The sequence below is a fragment of the Pelecanus crispus genome, chromosome 7 (genome assembly GCF_030463565.1).
Source record: "Pelecanus crispus isolate bPelCri1 chromosome 7, bPelCri1.pri, whole genome shotgun sequence".
Taxonomy (NCBI): domain Eukaryota; kingdom Metazoa; phylum Chordata; class Aves; order Pelecaniformes; family Pelecanidae; genus Pelecanus; species Pelecanus crispus.
The window spans coordinates 48,358,012-48,381,687 of record NC_134649.1 but is presented as its reverse complement, the minus strand read 5'-3'; the positions used below and the strand labels follow the sequence as shown (position 1 = coordinate 48,381,687).

Below are 23,676 nucleotides of genomic sequence, written 5' to 3'. Positions count from 1 at the left end.
TGCACAGCAACAATGCTAATTGCTCTTTCACAATATGAGTATGAAAAAGATTTTTGCCAGCTGCAGTAGGTTAGGGAGGAGGTCATGCCTGCAGGCTACAGTAACCATTCTGAAGTTATTGAAAACAAGAATATTAAGAAAAAAGAGAGTTACAAATTACATTTAATAATGTGCTCTTCTTGTAACTACAGACGTTATTATTGTTAGCTGTTTTGCAAAACTGATTAATATGCTTCCCATAATCTCAGAAGTTCCACTTTCTAACTTGTTCTCCTCACTTAAAATCAACAAATATGAATACTCTTATAAGAAAACATCTGTATTGAAAAGATCGTGTGGGAGCAAAGAGAAAAAAAAACATATGAAGTTTGCTTCAGTTTTCCTTCTTTTTTTTTCTGTCAGCATTTAAAGATCAGGACATAGTCATTTCATATGCTGCTCATAGGAGTAGCTATACAAACAATATCTCTTTTCACGTCCTCCAGCTCTGGACTAGTCCACCTGAGCGATAAGTCTGTACAAATTCCTTTTACTAATGGAGATAGGCCATCCATCAGTGCAGCAAAAACTTGAAGCAAAGGACTGCTTTGAACATAATGTACTTCAATGTGTTCCACGATGTATTTAACTGTGTTTCAAAGGGTGAAAAATACTGCAGGGAAGACACCCCCCTGCAGAGTATCGCTGGACTGGGACCAGAGCCAGAGCGTGCAGTTACACCAGAAGCTCAGCCCCGGCACAGACAAAGCTGGAGCTTTGGAGGGAAGGAGAATTACAGCAGATGTGACCATTTGATATGATGTGCCTCCTAGCCCATAACATCATTTTCTGGATGTTTAAACTGATAATCACAGGATGGCTGTTAGGGAAGTTATTTATATACCTCCAACTGAAACATCACAACATCTACAAATAAAACTCCTGGCCTCACCAATGTGGTCTGAAAAGCCGAGTTAGGTGTTGAAGTTGCCGGTGTTTTCAGTGGGAGGACTTGGACCGCTATCTAAAAGCAACACAGACTGCTCAATAAATTGCCTAGACCAACAGGAGAAAATGTTCATGCCCAAATGCTGGCTGTGCCTGCTGCAGCTTCGGCTGACAGCAAGTTAAAGACTGTCACCCAAGTGGGATCTTGCACAAAAGGTCCTTTTCCATGGGTGTTCACCTTCCTGGGCAAGCAGCACCCTACTCAAAGCGACAGCGACCCAGGGACTGTCCACCTTTCACACCATGGCTGGAGTCCCATGGTTACAACGCTCATGCAGAGTACAGGAGACCCAGGGTCAAGTCCTTCCCAGTCAAAGGTTGTGAACCCTGTGTCTCCCACTTCCCTCAGCCATGACTTTGTACAAGTCCACTCCAGCCAGAGAAGAGCTGAGATCAAAGAAAGCAGCAGCCCGTGGGAAACTCGGTCCCCGCCAGTGAGGGCACATAGTTGGGGGGGAAAGGACAGAAGTAGAAAACCTGGCTTTCCAGTCCTAAAGGTTATTGGTGTTTTATATGCAAGTGCTACAAAATGAGACTGGTAGACAATCACCTGCACTTAGTGCCTTAATCAAAAAGAAAGTGGGGAAAAAAAGGAAAAATAGAAGAAGAAAGCATGACTTGCATTGGAGCTGGAAATGTTAAGCAGTCAGGGCCAGTCCTTGTTGACATCCATAAATGTTTTGGGAAACATCATGCATAACTAGGTAGTTGCATTATGGCATATCTCATCAGATCCCACCAGTCATTTCGTCTCAGAGGACATGGGATTTGGTTTCTTACAGTGATCCTGATGGGACAAGTTCATAGTGATGATTCTCAAAGAGGCAAGTCACTTTCTTTTTAAGGAGAGAATTAAAATTTTATCTCATATACATAATGGAGAAGAAAATAATGGCAATGTGAGAGGAGGATGTTCCTCATTCTCTCTTCAGAAAAAGATCTGTTTCGTTACATTAACCTGTAGTTAATGGTTGACCCAAAATGTAATGTAAGAAAACAAGCAAAAAAAATCAAATGCTTTCGGGCAAAGGGGTGTCTTGTGAAATGAGGTGTCTTAGTATTAATATCCAGGAAAACAAACTAGTCTGAAAGCGTAGAAGATACCCTAACAGATCCCTTGTTTTGTTATTAATGCAGCAACTAGACTGGGGGAGGGCTGTGGAAGATGGCCATTTTAATATTCAGAATCAAAAGTCCTGTGAAAGGCCAAAGAAGAGTGTTTGCTTGGCTCTGATTTGGTTTGGAGTTATTCACCAAAGTAGCGCACAGCAGCTGGGATGCAGAGGAGGAGTGGGTGGCTTCAGGATCTGCAGGAATGCAACGTACGCTACATAGATCTGCCCCACGCTGAAGAAAATAAACCACCTGAGTTTCAGCTTACTTCATAACATCTTGTTTCTTTTTGGCATCCCAGCTTTCAAGTCTCTTCTGCAGTCTCAGATGTGATATAAACCGTAAATGAGCTGAATATACTCACCCAAGCACGCCGCATGGGGCACGCTGAACCTCCACGCTGCCTCGGGGTCGTTTCAAACTCTGGCTGCCTAATGCCTGCAACAGTGCAGCCCATACCTGCGACGTCTAAACGGTACTGCAGTGCAAATATCGTTATTAATGTTACTGCCTGTCTCTGTGGATATCTGGGGAGACCTCCCTGATAAACAAATTGATCATCGGAGCGGTGCGGTCATGAGTTTTTCTTTGCTGCAGGCAGCGGAGAGCTCAGTTTCAGCTTTAAACTGCAAGTAAAAACCTGTCAATACTAGCACTGATCGGCACAGACTTGGGCATCCCAAAGAAAAAAGCACGTACTTTCTAATATTCGTAAAGCGCAAAACAAAATACTGAAGTACCTTTCACAATCAGGTTCCCTGAATTTTTGGCAACTCCGAACTGGTTTGTTGCTACACAAGTGTACACCCCGGCATCTGATTTGGTGATGTTATAGAGCCTGAGACTGCCATCCTCTAGTAAGATGATCCTGGGGAAAAAATTATACAAGCAAAAAAGAAGAAATAAAGACTTCTGTTACAAGAACTGTAATAGAAATGCAATGCTACTTCTAATATTTAAATGCCCCCATTATGCTTTTTCTCTTCTACAGCAAGCTGACTATGTATCAACCAATTTTCACCTCTGCTTATTATTGATTTCCCTATTAGGAATATTATATTGTCATAATGGAGTTGACCATTAACCTATCTAGCTGACTTTGTTGCAGCAAAATTTGGAGTCTCAAGAGAAAGAAGGCAGGCCCAACTTGTTACCTAATTGTGCTGGTTTTTACCATGGGGGGCTTTTTTTTTTTTTTCAAATCCCAATGCTCCTGTGCCATACACATGCTGTGTCTGAGCCCAGCTGCCTGTGCAATTTTGTCAGGATTATTAAAAGATATTAGCAGAGTAGCTGAGATGCTGAAATGCCATCTCACAAGCCAAGGAGCCAAATCAAATACATTGCTGTCTCATAGGGCCATCAAATCACCTTATTAGTGACTATGTTGTTTACACCAGTTTGCAGAGTACTGAGTAAATTGCATTTAATAGTAATTTCAGGACCACTGCTGGGTTTTATGAACAAAATTAATTTCTAAGCTTGTTCATATGCTTCTTCATGTCAATGAGATACTTCAGGATGTAAGTCAGTCCAGAGTTTGGCATAAGTTTTCCTTAGGTAAGCTTTCACCACATGCCTGGCACCTTTTTGCTTTTACATACAAGGACAGCACTTTAGGTTTGGGGGTTTTCTTCACAAATACACAGAACGCATATCTACAAAAAATAGAGAATTTCAAAATGAAGATTGAATTAGGTAAGCGATGAACTTTTGGACAGAAAATAGTATTATCCTGCAATGTTTTGTTCATTTTGTATCAGTTCCTCCATCCACCTGTTGCACCTGGTAGATGTGGAAGTTCTTGACCAATTTTTTCTGAGTTTAGAAAGAAGGACAGTGGGCTGAAAGACATGAAGTTCCTGGAAGTTTCATGAAAATGGGGTCAGGGTGTCTATGTACAGCCCCTCTTGCCAGTAAGGCCGTGGCATGAGCACACTCTTAGTAGGCATCAGAGAATCTGCACACAACTGGGGAAGAGCTGCACTCAAATGCCACACTTTCCTACATCTGACAAAATCCAGCTGTAAGTCACAAATCCACAGGAAAACAGGCCTCTTTCATTCCAGCGCTCACAGCAGCACTGCATTATTTTTTTCCTATTCCTCTTTTAACTGACATTTAAATCTAATACAAGAATCCTTTTATAAAAAGAAAATATCTAATACATGCATCACAGCTTGGGTATTTAATATTTATTACTAACAACATAAGATTGGATGATGTAATGAATTATTAAAGGAAACGAACAAAAACAAGAGCAGAAGTCGAAGCTGGCAGTAATATCATAGCAATTAAACACACAAAAAACATCCTAGTGTCTTGCTGCATTCCACTCTGGTATTTATACTCTTGTAGCTATATGTGTAACACACATTAGACCTTGCTCCACTTCCCGTTACATGCTCCCAGCCTCTCAGCTGATGAAGAGAAGTGCTAGACGTGGATTTCTGGTGGTCTTCTCGCTTACATCCCCCCTGGTTCATGTCTCCCTCTCTTGTCTGACCTTACCCTGCCAAAAGATCTGCTCCTGAGCAGGGGGTGGGTTTAGGAATGAGAAAAGCTGTGATGTCCCTGCGGTGCCGGTCACTCTCTTACTGGGGTGTGGAGCTGAGAGGGGAAAGGGATTTAGGCTTGAATGAAAAATCTTTGTTACCTTGGCAATAATCACCAGGTACTGCAGCAGTTGTTTGCATGCAATTTGTAGTACAATGAGAAAATAAGTTTGGGTTTAATAATCCATCATATACCCGTATAAAACTGGAGAGGAGCAAAATATGAAGCAACCAAGTACGTTCTTCAATATAATGATATATCAACTCAATGACATTTTTCAGATAAGGAAGGGTGAATAAGCAAGAAAGAGCTGAGCCTTTCTGCTGGCATTGTGACACTGTGCATCAAAACGAGGGACTATGGGTGCCTCTCCTTCTCAGTATAGGGACACACCTGATGACAGCATTTCAAAGGCGGGTTTAAATATGAAGAAACATTTGCAAGTATTTCACTTCTGCCTCTGCAATTTTCTTTGCATTAATGATGCATTTCTTCACATCGGTTTGCACCAGCCACAAGAAAACATCCTCATTAGAAGCTGGTGTTGATAAAACAGTTGATTCAATTGACTGGGTAGCTAACATATGGTGGCTTCATCAAACAGTATCAAAAGATATTCGAGTGTGATTCAGCAAATGTTCATAAATTGGATACCTGAATAATAAGTTATAACAAGCCACCGTAGTGTCTTTCTCACCATCAAATATTGATGCCCTGTTATTTTTACTGCAGTTGAACCTAAAAGCTCTAGGTACAAATTGGAATCCAGAAGTGGGCATGAGGAAAAAAAAAAAATAGACAATCCCAGTCCCCAAAAGCTTCCAGTGTAGGTAAATATGCAGGAAAAACAGTCTGTAAAAAGACAGAATAATAAAGGGGAGAATCTTTGAAGGCACAAGCTCTCTGTGGATTTCTGGTTAGGGCTTTTTCACTGAAATTTAGTCACGTCTAGCTCAGATTTTTTCCTTGTATTCTTCATTAGGAATTAAGAACCGAATAATTCCCACCTTCCTGGTTTATCCACTAAGCGGTGTTTGTACCCACTCAGGAGCTGACAAGGTAACATTTGATCTGAAGAAATACTGTTCTGAAACAACATTTCAGCAACTGGGCAGGCTGAGGATGGAATGGCTCTTTGAATGGATCAAAACGGAGCTTAGCAAAGAGAAACCATGAGCTAATAAAAGCTTCAGAGTTGTTTGAAACAGAGGTCACGCTACCTGAAGACAATTAGGGAGCTAGCAGTAAATAAGAGACTCTTGCAGAATTTATGTAAAAGTACAAAGGACTCCAGAGTAATTCATTAGTAGAGAAGGGAATTAAAGAAAAAAAAAAAAAAGTGAGTGATTTCCAGCTGTACTGAGGTCTGTGTCAGGAGAGCGATGAGAAAGCAGAGCACAGCAGAAAATCAAGATGATGCATTTCAAATGCAAGGAAAAAACACAAAAAGCAATGTGAAATACCAACCCAGTTGCCATGAACAGCAAAGTTGCCATGAACTTCCTCAGAGCCATGACTTTATGCCATGGGTGGGTTCAGAGGGGCTGTACTTTATCCTCTCCCATTTGTCTTTCAAATAACGGAGCTGCGATTCTGAAGGCAATGGGAATATTTCCTTTAGTGAGCTTTGGATCGAGCTCTAACAAACAATTTGAAAAGAAGCTGTGAAAAGCATGTCTCACCTGCTGAAAGGCTTGCTGAAAACCATTCCTTTTCACAACATTTTAGACTGTGTGAAGGCTAGAGATAATAATTCTTAGCATTTGCATCAGAAGACAAGGTAATTCCAAGTACTGCGACAAGACAGAAAAGTTTAACTTGTCCAGTACAATGCAAGTAGAATATTTTGTCTGCCAGGAAAACTGGACTTCTCTCAATAAGTAAATGAGTGCCTGTCGAGGGACAAAAGCCAAAGATCTGAAGCATATCTGATAAATGCATCCCTGCGAAAGGAGTAGGAGGAGACGGAAGAATGAAATGAGCTACTCAGGACGCAGGTGTTCATAAAGCCCTGTTGCAGCAAGGGATTGCTTAAGCATAAGCCTAACTCTGAACTCGCATTTCTGACTTACAAAATGCTAAAATACTTATCAGACTAGTGCTGATGTCTGTGTTCTTGCCTGAATTACACAGGTACTACCTCTGGGTAAATAGCTCAATTAAGCAAAGATGCTATGAGGAAAGGAAGAGATGAAAATCCAGTTATATAAATCCATACAAAGTTCCTGCATGCAAGGGCTACTTAGAAATACCCAGAAATATCATTCCATATAGAATCATGGAATCATGGAATGGTTTGGGTGGGAAGGGCCCTTCAGAGCTCCCCCAGCCCAGCCCCTGCAGCGACAGGGACAGCTTTAACCAGAGCAGGGTGCTCAGAGCCCCGGCCAACCTGGCCTGGGATGGTTCCAGGGATGGGGCCTCCACCGCCTCTCTGGGCAACCCCTTCCAGAGCTTCACCACCCTCACTGTAAACAATTTCTTCCTTATCTCCAGTCTAAATCTATTCTTCTCTAGTTTAAATCCATTATTCCTTGTCCTGTCAAACATACGTAACAAGCCTGGGAACTTACCCTGCAAAAAGATGGCTATGTTGGATGCAGTTCATTTCAGGTGGATCACAGGAACATAAGAGAGCTCTTAAAGCCCAGTTCAGCGATATGCCTAGCCAATTTTCCATCTGCAGGATGCCCGTGGCAGAGGGTGAGGGCAGGGTAAGGATGCAGCAGCAGGTACCACAGTCCCTGCCAGCGCTGAGTGACCTGTAATCCAGGGTCTGGATCTAGAGAGGTTGAAACCTGTCTTCAGGAATGAATCCAAAGCCCTTTGAGCCTCTGCAAACCTTTAGTCCCACAACAGTGTGTGAATTTTTCCCCGTTTTATTTAAGCATGGTGTAAGTGATGTCCTTTTCCTTGTTTTAGTCTACTCATTCCATTGGATTGATCCATGCCCTTGTCCTCTCTGAGTGACTCCAGTAGTACACAAGATAAGCATTATACACAGGAAAGGAAAACAAACAGCCTACCCAAGATCTGCTGGAGTCAGAACTGCGTGATGTTCAAAAAGAAGTTTGCAACGTTTCTGCAGAAGACATGAGACCAGGAAGAAGTGAGAGCTCATTAAAATTGTCACACATACTTTATAAGTAAAGAACTTGAGAAATCAAGCAGGGATGATAGGTACAGCTTTTAATTAACCAGGCCAAACAAACCAGCTCTGAAAGTGTTGTCTCATGTGAACAAAAGATTGTTGATGGCTATTTGCTTTGATCTTAAGAGCATGAAAGAATAATATGTATTTAAGAAGGCTTGATAGAAAAAAAAAAAAGAGAAAAGAATGAGGTGCCCATTTATTAGATTTTAAAGTCCAGCAGAGCTCATTTTTGTGCACTGCTCTATTGTTCAGCCAATCTGTTTTAGAGAGAGGTGCGATTTTAATTCATGGATGTGAATTGCATTAATTCAATACAGAAAATGTCTTGGAAATCCCCATCCAAATCGGTAGAGCTGCAATGGTGTACAACTGGGGGTGACTCAAGCCTACTTTGGCAGATCTCAGCACTGCCAGTAGGGTAGCTATTTCTTCAATGGCATAAAATAATTCCTTTCAAAATAAAGTAACCCTGATACTTCATGTAAAGATTCACTCTTCTTTTCTCCTGTCTGCCTCTAACATCAAGTGTCTGACACCTCATAATGTTATTGAAGTCATCATCATAGCACTGTGCAGATAAAAAGGGAGTATGCTGGATCTGATGAAATCAGAGGCAAAGTAATTTTTATTATCTGAGAAATCCTATTTGAAACCATGTCTTCTCAGTCTCACTTTACTGATCAAGAGCAAAACCACTCTTGCTTTCACAGGCTATGAAAAGATATATTGTTTATACATTTCTTCAGATATGCTAGCAGACATTGAGATAATAACTGACTTCTCTAATTTCACAAAGATTGAGAAGCCTGTGAGAGGCTGAATTAAAAAGTACAAGGGGAAGTAAGTGAGGGGCAGAAACATGAGCACAGCTCTCAAGTGACTCAGAATTACTAGTGATTTATGCAGATGTAAATGTGAGTAAAGTTTGACTGAGTGAATGAATTGTACCTGCTGATGACAGCTCTGGTATTTTTGAAAAGGTCCCACTGAGTCCCATCTGAGATCCGACTGTCTGTATTATATGTTAATGATCTTTGTACCTGTTTATCCTATTCTGAGCACAATTTGTATGCTAATAGTATTGCCATTTAATAAACTATGCTTAAAAGAAGATTTTCCTTATCTGCATGCTGGTATAAATGAGCTTCAGAGTTGACTGACAATTAACTGGAAATAAAATAAATGCCATTAAACTCTGTGTTAACTATTTGGATCAAAACAAAATTACACAACCTAGCTGAATAGTCTTATTAAAATACTTTAGAAAAGAAGCATAGAAGCATAGAATGCTTTGGGTTGGAAGGGACCTTGAGAGATCATCTAGCCCAACCCCCCTGCAGTGAGCAGGGATTGAACCCGTGACCTTGGCTATTAGCGGTGATAGAAGGTGACGCTGTAACATTGTTCCTTGCTATTTCCTAAAAATTCCCCTCTGTTCCCAAAAAGAAACTTTATTTTTGCATAGAATCTCTGCAATTTGTGACTACAAGTATTTATTTTATGTAAATATATACAGATGTCTGAACTGAGTTATCCTCCATCATAAAGCTTCCAGACAAAATACAGTATTTTCAGGAGATAGTACTCCCTTTACAATAAAATAGCAAAAGTTGTTTTGCCTTGTCTTTAACATACTCAAGTATTAAATGTGAGGCAGATGTTCTTACGCGATGACCAAAGAAAAAAGTGACAAAAATACACTGTCTGTAGGCGCGTGTCTAAATCTATTGTAGTAGTATGTTTCAAAACTTGCAGCCGGGGAATACTGAGCAACAGCACCTCTATGTGTACGGGAAAGAAAGATGTGCCAACCAAACAACTAGTTTAGTGATGAAACAAAACAAAAAAGCAACCCCCAAAAATGTTGCTTGCCATGTTTTAATCCTTTCAGCTTTCTAAATCCTTGTGATAGTTTTAAGGTGCTTGTGAGCCTGCTCATCCCCAGCCTGCTGTGCCAAACCCACACACTGATTTCTGGTCTTTTCCCACATAGAGAGCTTCATCTCATGTCATATTTACAGGATATGGCCCATTTATGGCTCTTCTCTTCCCTGTGTCTGTCTTTGTCCTATTTTAAATATGCACCTAAACAGTGGATGCCATGGCAGGAGAGATGTAGTATAATCCTGGACTGAGACAAGAGCCATACCTTAGCGTGTCCAGGGAAAAAGAAAGATTTCTTGGTTATTAATCTACTTTGTGCACAGGACACAATGAAACATCATATTTACGTAGCCATACGTTGATTAGTCTGAACATTCGTAGCAGAAAAAAAAATAGTGATGAAGTGGTACACCAAGAAGGAAAGGATCAGGAACCAGACTTTGCGAAAATCTGTGGTGAGAATCCAGGTAGAAAATTAACTGACATGCCAAAGAAAAAGGTTGCCATTTTTTCACTTTGCCAACAAGTTCTGCTGTTTTTATGAAATCTTTACAACTCCGGTACATCAGAGAAAAATTCTTTCAGCACAGGATGGTATGCCTACACTACTACTATTTAATCTAATCCTACAATGGTAGGATTATTATTATGGTAGTCATCATTTCTATGATTCAGACATTATTAGGAGTTCAGACACAGCCACTCGTACAACTGAATTCACTCCAGATGTAAAACAAAGCCCTTAATATGGACTTAAGTAGAATTTAAAAAGTACATAAGGCCCTGAATTACCCTCTGCGTGGGAGTTTAATTCACTTACAGGAATCTTCTTCCCTATCAGCTTGTCAGAACATATTTCAAAAAGAAAAGCATAGTAAAAACTGCTTTTAGCTTTAAAGTATTCTGTATGTACAACAAGTAACTGACACCAGGTACACAGCATGGTACCGGCTTGCTTTCAGAAACCCTGGACGGCATGTTCATGTGCACAGACACACGTCCTAGATACGCAGTATTGGAGATGCTCCTGCAGTAGGTATGTGCTAATGTTGGACTGATTAATTTTTAACAATCAAATCAGGAAAGGGATTTTGGAATGAATAGTTCAAAATACCTAACTCAGGTAAATAATTTCTAGGACAGAAAAAAACCCAAAGGACCAAAATCCTTATTTTCTTCCGCTGAGAAGTTGGTTGGACTACCTGTTGGCTTGAAGGAAACGCTGGGGCAGTCCTCACTGGGCTACAGAATTTATGCTTAATTTAAGTGATAATAGTAAGGACTGCATGTGGTTTACTGAAGCCTTAGGCCCACATCCTCGCTCCAAATAACACAAAGCATAGAAATTTTATGTCCTTTTAATGTGTAATATTCTACCACTTGTGTGTGTCCCTTAAGCGGGCTCCTCCTTTCCATGAAAATTTGAAAAGATTTTTAGTTCTCATGGAAAAGTAGTAATGAAATAGCAGTATTTCTTTGTAATAAAATCCCATGGCCAAACCAGAGGTGTTAGTATCCTCCTACAAACCCTTCATGTTGGCCAAGCATTAGCCACATTCTCAAGGTGCTGTTTCTCTGCTTTTGCTCACATAACCCTTCACGCTCAAAAGGATCCCAGAAACTCCTGCCTAGAAGACTCTCTGTTCACCATGCCTACAGCATGATGGCAAAAGTCCACGTGCCTGTCATGTTAATCAACGTCGTCTTGCTCTTTTTCACATTGCCTCCCCAACATATCCTGATCTATCTGTTACCTCTGATGTTACTCTTAGGTTCAGAACTTTTGGGATCAGGAACTATCTTTTATTTGGTGTTTGTGCAGAATGATTTTCATCCAATACTAGTATTTTTGTATGCTATGGCAGTACACACCAGAATAGTGCAACGGTAATGATGTGCATGGCAGTATGACTTGGACTAGAAGAGAAGCACAGAAGGTTGCATTCTCATTATTTTTTGTGCAAACTCCTAATTAGGAACCTTGATTCAAAGCCTGCTGAAGTCCATGGAAAAAATCCAATGAGATTAGCTGACTTTGGATCAAATCCTGAACATCAATCAGAATATGTGCATGAAGCAGGGACAGAACATGAACTGAGAGAGGGCATAACACTGACGTTCACTGGGGCTTAGTTTATTGCAACTCCGTATGACATGGAAGAGTGACAGATTGCTTGGGACATCTCGGCATGTAGGACAGCCCCTCAGAAAGGCTCACCTTAACAAGGTTCCCAGGAGTTGAGTAGGAACAATTTAAAATTGTATTAGAGAGGTGTCGTACAGAAGGGAAATTGTAATAAATACAGCATCACACAGGTTGTCATTCTTTCCTAAACGTGAGAACATATGGTTCATTTGCTTACTTGATGCTCACGCTATCTGATGTGCTAAACACTATTGCATTAAGTAGTCAGTAATACATGATGAAATTAGGTTTATTGGCTTGTTCCATTATGAAACTCTCTAAGGAGAGAGAAAAGAAAAGGAAAGCCTTTTTCTTATGTCTTCCACTGCACTAATATTCTTTGTCTGCTGCCTGCCAGTATCTCATTGGGTCAAGTAGCAATGGGGGTCCCCTTCTGCCTTCTCATTACTCTGCAGTGGATTGACTTCAAATGGAAAGATAACAGAGAAAGAAGAAAGGGGAAAAACAAAGCAAAATAAGATTAAGATGAAAAATAAAACATTGTCTGTTTCTTCTCCTCATCTCTTCTCATTCTTCCTTCTCCTTCTATCTCCTTCCTCATCTTTCACTCATATGCTTTCCACTCCCCTGCCTTTGCTCGCAGCTTGGGGGAGAAAATAGAAATAACTGGAAACATGGAGAATGCAAAGAAGGAAAGACTGAAGGTACTTCAGTCCATCTGAGGCATTTTCTGGCATCCCTTATAAGTAAAACTTTTCTTATACCAATATAATTAGTTTTGCTGGATCACCAAACAGTTCTGCTTGTGTGTACTCACTCTTCAGTACTCACTCTGCCATGTTTTATGTTCCTCCTAGATTCAATGACATTATTCAGAAGAAAGCATGGGCAAATGCTTGCACACTTATGCCTACAACCAACACTGAAAACAGAAAAATACCACTGCTGTTAGCAAATAAATATTCAAGAAATATGTTATAGCTGCCTCCACTGGTCTTTTGCAATACTCTCTTCTCTGCTACCTTTCATATAGAAACTGAAACCATTGTAATCTGAGCATAAGATATTTTTAGCTAGAACACAGAATACTCCTTGCAGCTCTCAGAACTCCCTTGGGAAAGGTGTAATGATGAGTTTTGTCTGGTTAGCACCAAATATGTAGTAGTAGTGTGGCCTGAGAGATGAAAAAACAAAGCAATTCTGTACAGCAGTCTCAGGTTCTGTAGGAGTTTTCATGTCTTAATATGTAAGTTCAGGCCAAGCACTGAAAGCAGGCAGGTAAATCCATGCCTTTGATTTCTGTCAATCTATTTGTTAGCAAGGTATGGAACTGAAGTGATTAATCAGATTTAGCAGATGTGGAATCAATTCCATTGGTTCCCTAAGCAAAATTAGAATTTCATCAAGAGATAAGCTGAATTTGTATTCATGTTGACTTACAGCGATGGTGCCTAAGATATCTGGAATTGCTCTGATTGCTGATGCCCACACTTCAAGTGCTCTATTTAAAAGCTAAAATAGGAAATGAACTTCTTTACGAGCACACAGATGCTGATAAGATAAAGGGTTAAGGCATATCATCAAAGCTATGCAAACCTTCTTGTGGTGGAAAAGCAAGAAGGATAAAAATGGAGATACGCTTAATCCAGGCTTCAAAACCCAGACTTAAAAAATAAAATAACAGTAATATTAATATCCCATTGCTATTCACCTAGCCGCGTTGCTGTAGAAAGCTGAGAATAGAATGGTAAGTGCTGGAATAACATAAGAAAATACGTTCTATGTGAGACTTGCTACCAGCATACCAATGTCTATCCTACCTTTATCTGCAAACAGCAGGTGCATAAAGCAGGGTGGATTGTGGCACTAGGCAGCATGACAAGCAAAGCTTCCCTTTGTCTGTGCTGCTCACCGGGTCTAACTTCAATACGGGTAGGGGTTTTTTTTCAGAAACTGCAGATAGGTTTCATTCCCCCAGTTTTGCCCATCTAAAAGTTAGGCATCTCATTTGAGATGGAGGTGCCTGCCAAGAAAAAGTAAATAACTACCTTAGACTGCATATTGACTTCAGCTAAATAAAAGTTAAGTGCTATCAATCTCCTCCTTTGTTAGTAGAGTAGTGCAAATTTTGGAATTTTCAATCCATTTTGTCTTGATTCCTCCCCAAGCAGATTTTTTAAAAAAAAAAAAAAAGATAATGGATATTCTAGAAGGTTTCAGTACAAGCTAAACAAACACTGTTGACATTCTGGTAATTGAAATGTTTCATTGAAGTTTGTTGAACTGCCCTGACACATTTCTTCTCAAATTGGTTCAAGCTGAAATGCTATTTCACAGTACAATATGTTTTGTATGTTGTATTTGATCAGTGGATTGAGGACTTTTACCAATTAATTGCCTTTATTTTCTTAACTCCTTATTTCTCTCAATCCACTAGCAGTCACGAGAAGACAGAATTCTTTTCCCAAATAACAAAAAAGTTTAAAATGTGTTAAAATGTTCATGGATTTGGAATCTGACTTTGAACAGTGGAGCAGCAGAAGAAAGGCAGAAGCAGATGGTGGCCGCGAGTGCTCAGAAGGCTGTAAGAGAACGGTCCTGCCCAGGAGACCGATGGAGCAATTCAGATGCAGCACACAAATGTGAGCGGCTCCAGCCCTTTCGTTAATGAAACCTGCGGGGTCCTTGCATGTCACATGGGAGGAGGAAAATCCCCTTGAATTTGAGGCTCCAAGGGGCAGCTGTAAGACCTCAGCACTTACCAGATAATCCTCCCCACCCACAGCGTTAGAAGTCTCCACTCACAACATCTGCTCGGTTTTCTTTGCAGAAGGGTTATTGAAAGACAGCTTTTCATTTCGGTGCTCAATCATTCCCCCAAGTTTCCTTTGAGAAATGGCAATAACTTGAGTGCAAAACACCAAAACCAAGTGTGGCATGGGAGAGAGAACTTGCCACAAAGAGCAGCTTTATTTATGGCAGAGAATCATTTACTGTCCTGCACAGGGGTGGGCCTGAACTGTCTTACAAGCAAGTCTAGCAGCCAACAAGTATTGAGCATATTTTATTGACCCCTAAACATACTTCTTGTCCAGTCCCCAGAAAAGGATTTAAATTATGAATATTTGCTTATTACTGATTATGAATGCATGGAAAGTGCTGTATATGACTAATGCATTCTTTCAGCCTACCTCCTTTCTCGGTTTTCCCTCAGCTATCCTCATTTAAATTCTGAGTGGAGTGAATCACATATGTTTATATGCATTCACTACAGTGTTTGGGGATCCTCAGCTTATGGTGAGGGAATAGCACCTCTCTCTGGTAAAGCAAAAGGGGTTCCAATTCCCATTTAATAAAATGCTTCAATCAAAAAGAATTTTTAGAAAATAAGTTTTCCATGAGGGTCCTGATCCTGAATCCACTGAAGGCGATAACAAGACATACATTTGTGATGAGATCAGTGTCTAGACTTGCAAATTTGCTTTATTTAATATATGAATTGTTCCCTTATACTCTTTCATTTCCACTTTTTCTCAGTGGATGCATGAAATGCTAGAAGTGAGAAGCGATATGAAGAAAACTCCCATTGCACTTGCTGAGAATATACGACATACATGAAAATAGCTCATATCTGTGTCAAACTCCACAGGGCGGGAGTTCAGAGCATGAAGCTTGTTGTTTTATTTTGTTGCATTTCATTTCTACATTGAGCTAAAATCCGCAGCACATGCCAGAAAAAAAGTTGTGCATTCAGCAAAGGGCAAGCAAAATCTTTTCAAAGAGTTGCCCATTGGACAAGTGGTATTGCTCCCAAAAGCCCATTTCTCAAGACTTTGATCCAAAGAAGGATCTAATTGCCCAAAAGAAAACCTGAAGCTGTAATGCTAGATGATCCAGAGAAGCTGATTGGGGAATCACGTGAAGAGAGGGCACGTAGAACCAGCTAGGATTAGCCAACTGTGGAATTTCTTTTTGATTCCTGCAGCTGATAACCTTGAATTCCCTCTCTAAGGTGGCCAGCAGCATGAACCAAAGATAAATCCCACTACTCAGGGGGAGAGCTGTACGAATGAGGGTGGAATTTAGCTATTTCTGACAATTTTGAAGTAGAATACTCAATGCAGAGGGGACATTAAGACTGGGAACAGTAAGCAGACCTGGCACAAGTACGTTCAGGCTTTGTTTTACCATCTAATGTAAAAATGTATTGATGCAGAAATTTTTTTAAGGACTTAAATGTATGCTTCAAATGCAATAAAGTATTCTACATAAATCAGAGCATAGAAGCTGTTGAAGATCTGGGCAACGATGTGTTTGAGCTGCAGAGAAGATGGGAGAGACAAGCAGGGCTGGAAGAAACTCTCTGTGCCCTGAAAAGGGGACTTAGGGCTGAGGACCTTCACTGCTGGACCATGGCAAGGGATTCAGAAGATAACATTGCCTGAGTCTGAAGCGTAAAGATATTTTTCAAACAGCAGGGGCCCAAATACCACAGCTTGATAAACTTTAAAAGGCTTGATAAAAAAAACCCTCAGAGGAAATAAAACCAAAAATATTTCATGGTGCTTTTACTAATACGGATAGTCTATTAATTAGCTCTTCCTAGTTAACACACTTCTCTTTACATACTCACAAACTAACATTAATATAAAGCAGCGTTATCTCGTCATATTAAGAGCACAGATGATCAGGGAGGGCAGTGACCATGCGTGCACGACTATCAGGGATAAACTATTATCGTGAGTGAAAGAAAGAAGGTGAAAAAAAAAAAAGAATATCCATTCCCCTTAGGGTGGAATAGGTCTAGTTGCACTATTTCTGTAACAAAAGATTGAATTTGTCTAAATCATTCTGAAGCACCTGTGTGATCTGACTTATTTAGCAATGTGTCCATCACAGTTTTGCTGTCAGAACCATAAGGGACTGGTATTTACTTTTTTTCCAGCACTTATAACCCAAAGAAATACTTTTTTTTTAAAAAAAAAAAACCAAACAACAAACAAACACAAAACCAAACAGCTAGTAAAGGAGTCCAGCAAGATTATAAATGCTGCACAATAAAATGGGAGCCAAAATAAGGAAATCATTAGTTAAAATAGTTAATCTGTATATGACATGTCAGTGTTTAATTATATATATAAGGCAGAGCAGATTCCTTCTCTTTATGAGCAAAGATACATATGATTTTAGTGCTTTAATTAGCTTTGTACTCTAATTACAGCCATACAAATCCTTATTTCATTTAGTGTTTTCTGTCACAAAGACCTCTGGAAAAATAGAGTGTAGATGAGTTATTTCCTCTTCTTTAAAACTGTGGCATTAACTATTTTGTCATTTAATAATCAAAAAGCCTCATAAAATCTACTTTGCGCCAGTGGACACACTCATAACAATGTTTTGCACGTGGAGAGTTTAAACCCTCTCTCCCTTTCCCTCAGTGTAAATACTGCTCCTTTTGTTTACTCCTGCTAAGCAGCAGAAGGCCTTCTGGGATGCTCAAAAATTACAGTGTGCTTATAATTATTGTTAGTAAATTAATACAGGAGCACAAGTAAATACTGTATGCAGTATGTAAATTTTTTTTTTTATAAGCAAATCAGATGGGGAATATCAAGGTAGTAGAACCCCAAGGTCTAGGCTTAATTCAACTATTTAAACTGTAAGTTTTAAACAGTGCTCTCCTTGCTCTTGCTCTCAATGTCAGAAAATCCAGAGATCACCTGTGGCAAATATGCTCAGCATATTTGCTACATGCTGTAGGGATAGGCTGTGTCCAGTAGGAATGAACAGGCATTTTTGCCGAATAGACCGTACAATCAAAATGCAAATAAAGAATTGACTGAACACTAGTTAGAAAAGTATTTTTCATCATTAGCTGAGAAGCTAAACAAACAAACAAAAAAACCACCTGTCATTAGTGAAAGGGGGGAAAAAAAAAAAACATTGGAAGTTTCTCTACGCCCTGTGGCATGAATTGCTTACCCAAATTTTTCTGTTTCATTGCAAGTACCTATGTGAAATACTTCTCAGATTTGCGCTTTCACATATACTTCTCTGACTTCATTGTATCTGTATTGTACTTTACTGCAGTATGAAATGGGGAAATAGTTGTGTCACAGTTTTGGATAATGTTATTTTAAAGTATTATAATTAAATCTTATGCGACCCAAACTAACCTCCTTGAGAAACCGGCCCTGTGTGCACAATCTGGTGTTCAATTTCCAGAGCTTTATGAATTACTGATTTTATTTTCAGTCTTTGAAAACAATAATGTGATAAAAACAGTGTTGCTATTCTATTTGTGAACTGAAAGAGATGCTGAGAAAGATTACAGTTCTTGGACACTGTTGCATATTTCATCCGTCTACGTTTGTATATGGAAACATCATCAGGGTTGTATATTGTGTATACTATTCATAACTTACTCAAGTCAGTAAGTCGCTTTTGATTTTAATGCTTTACCATTTAATTGACATTAGCATGTAATAATGTAGATGGTTTGTGGCAACTCACGAATAAGCTATTAGCCATCACAGACAAAACACCAGTAAAGCCCTGCCAAAGACCATGCAACCCCATACTGGTAGGTGAGGGAGCATACCAGTATGCTGGTCCAGCGGCTAAATCCTGCCTAAAGAGAAGAGACAGATAATATGGAGGCTGATTTAGCTATGGGTTATTGTACAACCTGTACAGCTGCGAAGCAATTATGCCGCAGCCTGGGGGTATATTCCACTTCCCTGAAGCCTCCACTGATGTCTCCTGCACGAAGCCAATTCATTCAGGCCTTGCATGCAGTAAAGTCAGCTCTGATAGCGTTGCAGTGAATTAACTGCTGATGAACGCAAACGTATGTATCGTACAATTACCCGTGTGTATTCGGTTTGGCTTTGTTCTCAATCAGCTTTATATCTGCAGAACTATATGGCCACTGCTAAAGACAAATAGGCCTCTGGCATCAAAGTTTTCTGTCAATGAGCTGTCAAAAGCAATGCTAAGTCAGCTGTGTTTCAGTGATGTTTAAATAAGCATAAAACAGACAACACGCAACAATCCAGCAACTGGTTTATGATGGTACCTTTTGTTCTGGCGCAGAACCTCCGAGCCCTTTCTCCAGGTAATAACTGCTCTGGGAGAAGCACTAGGTTTACAACCAATTGTAACTTCACCTCCAACTTGAACAACAGACATTTTTTTCACGGGATTATTGGAAAAATCAGGTGCCGCAGCTAAAAATAGAGAAGAAAGAAGAAAGAAGTGCAAAATGGTATGCAGCTGACAAGTTACTAAATGAACTTTCTAAATTCCTCTCGTAGAGTTACATAGTAGGTGAATCCAATAATTGCTTTGCTTTTAAGATTTCTGCAAAAGTAGATATATCAAACATGAAAAAAAGTATTTAAGTACCAAAGAATGGAATTCATTGTCTCTTATTTATGCTGTTTCTAAACTGTCTGCCTAGAAACTCTCTGCTCTGATAATCATTCCTTGGGGTAATCTGCAGACTGAGAGAATGGGTCTATCTGTGGTGAAGAATGAGGTTCCCGAGCAGAGCGATGTCAGCAGGATAAACATCACACCTGATGGTTTGGGTTGGAAGAGCCATTAAAGACCATCTAGTTCCAACCCTCCTGCCATGGGCAGGGACACCTTCCACTAGACCAGGTTGCTTAAAGCCCCATCCAACCTGGCCTTGAACACTTCCAGGGATGAGGCATCCACAACTTCTCTGGGCAACCTGTTCCAGTGACTCACCACCCCGACAGTAAAGAATTTCTCCCTTATATGTAGAGTAAATCTACCTTCTTTCAGTTTAAAGCAATTACCCCTTGTTCTATCACTACATGCCCTTGTAAAAAGTCCCTCTCCAGCTTTCCCATAGCCCCCCCTTCAGGTGCTGGAAGGCTGCACACTGAGGTCTCCCCTCAGCCTTCTCTTCTCCAGGCTGAACAACCCCAACTCCCTCAGCCTGTCTTCACAGGAGAGGTGCTCCAGCCCTTGGATCATCTTCATGGCCCTCCTCTGGACCCGCTCCAACAGGTCCATGTCCTTCTTCTGTTGGGGGCCCCAGAGCTGAACACAGTACTCCAAGTGGGGTCTCACGAGAGCAGAGCAGAGCAGCAGAATCCCCTCCCTCGACCTACTGGCCACATTTCTTTTGATGCAGCCCAGGATATGGTTGGCTTTCTGGGCTGCAAGCACACATTGCTAGGTCATGTTGAGCTTCTCAACAACCAACACCCCCTATTCCTTCTCCTCGGGGCTGCTGTCAATCCATTCTCTGCCCAGCCTGTATTTGTGCTTGGGATTGCCCTGACCCATGTGCCCAGCCACATGTATTCATCTGCAGAGTTTAGAGTATTCAATTACAAATACAGTTTTTCAATGGCTTTCTGTTCATAAACCAACGCTGTTTTCTGAAAATGTGTTCATTTGTCCAGTAATTTATGTGAAAATTCACTCTTGGAGAAGGAGAAAACACAAGACCTGTACACCAGTTAGGTGCTCTTAAAGTCTGTGTTTTACTGGGTTCCCTAGTATTTGGCTGTTGAACAAACTTTATATTTGGAGATCTATAACAGAATACTAATAATATATGAAAAAAATCAGTTTTATGTGCATCTCTGGTAATCGTTAATGAGATTATTTGCTATATATTATTTGGGTTTATATACATATTTGCCATATGCTCTTTGTTTATAGTTAAAACTATTTTTCCCACTTCCTGAAATTGACTTTTAAAACCAGCAGACTATTAATAACTCATAACACTAAGTGAGAAACAGCATTCATTAAAATTATATGTATGTGATAAAAAGACCACACATGGGATTAGAATTTTCCTCCAAACCAGTCACAAAATAAAAAAAAACCCAACACATTCACACATGGGCAATGAAGAGCAAGCAGCAAAGAAATATCAATAGACTTGAACTGCCAGGTGGAATTTCATCTATTCATTTCTTGATTTCAAGTTTTTAAAATGACTGTCCTCTTATACTTGCTACCTGCTTATTTTAGTGGCATTTACTCACCAATCACCCGCAACTCAGCATTGGCATAAATAGTATCGTACTTGTTTTCTGCCACACACTGATAGAGGCCAGAGTCTGACATATTCAGCATATGTATAATAAGAGTTCCATTTTCTATTTGAATTCTTTCCTGATAAAAGAAAAACAAGCAAAAATCATTGACAGAGCCAATGAGTGTACAATCCCAAAGTTTTTTGGTATTGCACTGATGCACTGGATCATAATTCAGAAGCAGAAATGTTATTTTCTTGGAAGCAATGTGAATGAATACATCAGAAATACGATGTATAGCTCGGCTATATGATGGTGGTTACGTTCGCAGACCTCTTAGCTCTTAAAACTTTTCAAGAACTCCAGGCACATGTTGCAGTCATTGCCCTGGGGGGGTTTGCACAGATGCTCCAGCTGTGGCATGTGTTTCTCTGCATTGCTGAACTGTGAATCTGCGGGTGTGCTTCCCCATGAAGCAGACGCAGACGCGGCTACTACAGGGCAGGTACAGCTGCTCCACACTGGGAGCCTGGACCATCTTCCATACTGCTCCCGAGAAGCAGCACCTGCAGCCCTGGCTGGGGGCATGGTGCAGCATGGCCTACCCCCCTCATCTGAGCAGATGAATCTGATGATGATAATCTAAGATGATCAGAAAAGCTCCACAGGAGACAGAGGTGCTCACATAATGGAAAAATTTCAAATGTCATCACATCACAAGTCACAGAAAAACGATCCACTGAAAAAGCTCTACTGAAAGCCAACACTTTCAAATTCCTGTTGGAAACCCGCAGGCAGCTGTTCAGATCAGAGGGAGAGCATGCTCCTCATGGCTTGAATTGCTATACACACTAAGTTTCTTTGGTGCAATTCTGCTGAAATAGAGGAAACTGCACAGTAGGTAAATTTGGACCAGAGCTGGGGTTTTGGTGTATTAAAAAGAATTTTTATTTGCTCTATTTTGGTAAATAGAAAAGAAAAAAAGAAAAGCCTGTTTCATGCTAGAAGCATAAGTTAAAGCTAAATATTTTGTGATTTTACAATTACTAGCCTCTGGAGACAATAATAGCTTCACTGCAAAGCGTAACACTGAGAAGGAGAAGAGAATATGTTCCCCAAAACAGATCAGTGTGGAAGAAATCCACAACAGGGAATAGAAATTCCATCACCAAATGCAAGTCTGAAACAGCAGATATTACTATTACTATTATGCTGCTCCTTTAGTCTGGCTCCGCTGCAGTAATGGGAGCATACATTGCTAGAGTGTACATTGCAGGCTTTGCTGAATGGCTACAAGCATCTAAAATGTATTTGTGATCTGCTGGACATATAGAACCTAACTTGCCAAGTTGCCACAGAGAAGCCAGTTGCACAGCCTGTTGCAGGGATTTCTCTTGCAGTGCTTGCAGAGGGGAGAGTGACACCTATTGAGCCCCAGAGCATTATTTTCCAAAACTCTGGCTTTTCCTTGGAGGTCTCCCAACCAAGCTCTGACCCAGACCAACCTTGTTTAGCTTGGAAATTTGATGAGAGCACAGCCTGCAGTTGTACGGCTGGTGTATTGCAAACTAATTAACAATGTTACATTACTTATCCACTGTTAATTTTTTTTGAGGCTCTTGCTACAGATATCTTTTGCATACTTAGTTGTGCCTTCAGGCTGTTTGCTAGCCTCTCGATGCACTCTATTTTTACAAACAGCCTTTGAATATAAAACCCCCCTCTGAAGCAACACCTGTGTTTCATACACATGCCGAATCCCCCACCATTCTCTGCCGGCTCTTTTGAGCTGTGCAGACAAAGAGAAGAATAAAGCACACCATGTACACGAGCAGGAATAATGCAGGGATGACCAACTAGGTGGTCAGGGAGAAAGGTTTGACAAAGAGTAGACAATATCCTCAGAATCAGCCCCAAGGTGGAAAGCGTCTGGAAGGTATTCTTCCTGTGATATTTCCAACAAGCAGGGTGCTGTGACAGACTGAATATTTTATTACACCTCCCTTGTTCTTTCACCTCCAAACTATCCATTTTGTCCATTGAGCAATAACATTCAGCATTTTGTTGCCTGAAGTATTCCATTTACAATACACTAAGTACTGTGAAAATGTCGGTTGAAAATGCATCTGCCGAGTGTTTTATTCTTTTTTATTCAAACTATGCAATTGAAGAGTGACAGATAATCTTGCTTAGGAAGAGGTGACAATGAATAGAATGAATGATCAGGTTCAGAAAAATTGCAATCCAAGTAAATTCTGGCTGGCCTTCTCAGATGCTGGTTGGGCTCTGTTTAGGACTAATCCAGCAGACAGTCATATGGAAGATTGGACCCCCCTCCAACTGCTTCAGATAAGTACTACTAAGTCAAATAAGTGTAGGTTCTGCAACCCAGCAGGTGCTAATTTGCCCCATATGTTTTGGAAATGATTCTGTGTCTGTTCTTGCTAGACAGACATTAATCACAGTATTTTTTTTTTTCCAACCAAGTTAAGAATTCATTACAGATGAGCCATGCCATTTTATCCCCAACAGATGCTGAATAGATGCTTAATAAAAACTTGGTCTCAGCAGAACACAAATGGAGTAAAGAGTCTCTTACCAGAGAAGCCATTCTCCATGAGGTTGCCAGCAACTGAAGACTGGAAGATAGCTGTGCCAAAGCTTGGCCAGCACAGAAGTACAATTATATTGCCCGGGAAGAGACAAAGCTGGGTTCTCAAAGCCCTGTCTACATAAGTATCTGATCAGGTTCCTTAAATGCTTGAGCTCCAATTGATTTCCCCTCTTCTCCTGCACTCCTACCCCTTCAC

General features: G+C 40.4%; 1 protein-coding gene across 1 annotated transcript in view; it reads right to left on the bottom strand.

Moving 5' to 3' along the window:
* CNTN6 (contactin 6) overlaps positions 1–23,676 on the bottom strand; it is a 120,012-nt gene that overhangs the window by 21,900 nt on the left and 74,436 nt on the right. The window contains exons 9-11 of the mRNA XM_075714559.1: positions 20,876–21,005; positions 18,919–19,069; positions 2,841–2,968 (exon numbers count right to left, since the gene is read on the bottom strand). Of these exons, the coding sequence (XP_075570674.1) occupies positions 2,841–2,968; positions 18,919–19,069; positions 20,876–21,005 (409 nt within the window). The remainder of the gene's footprint in view (positions 1–2,840; positions 2,969–18,918; positions 19,070–20,875; positions 21,006–23,676) is intronic.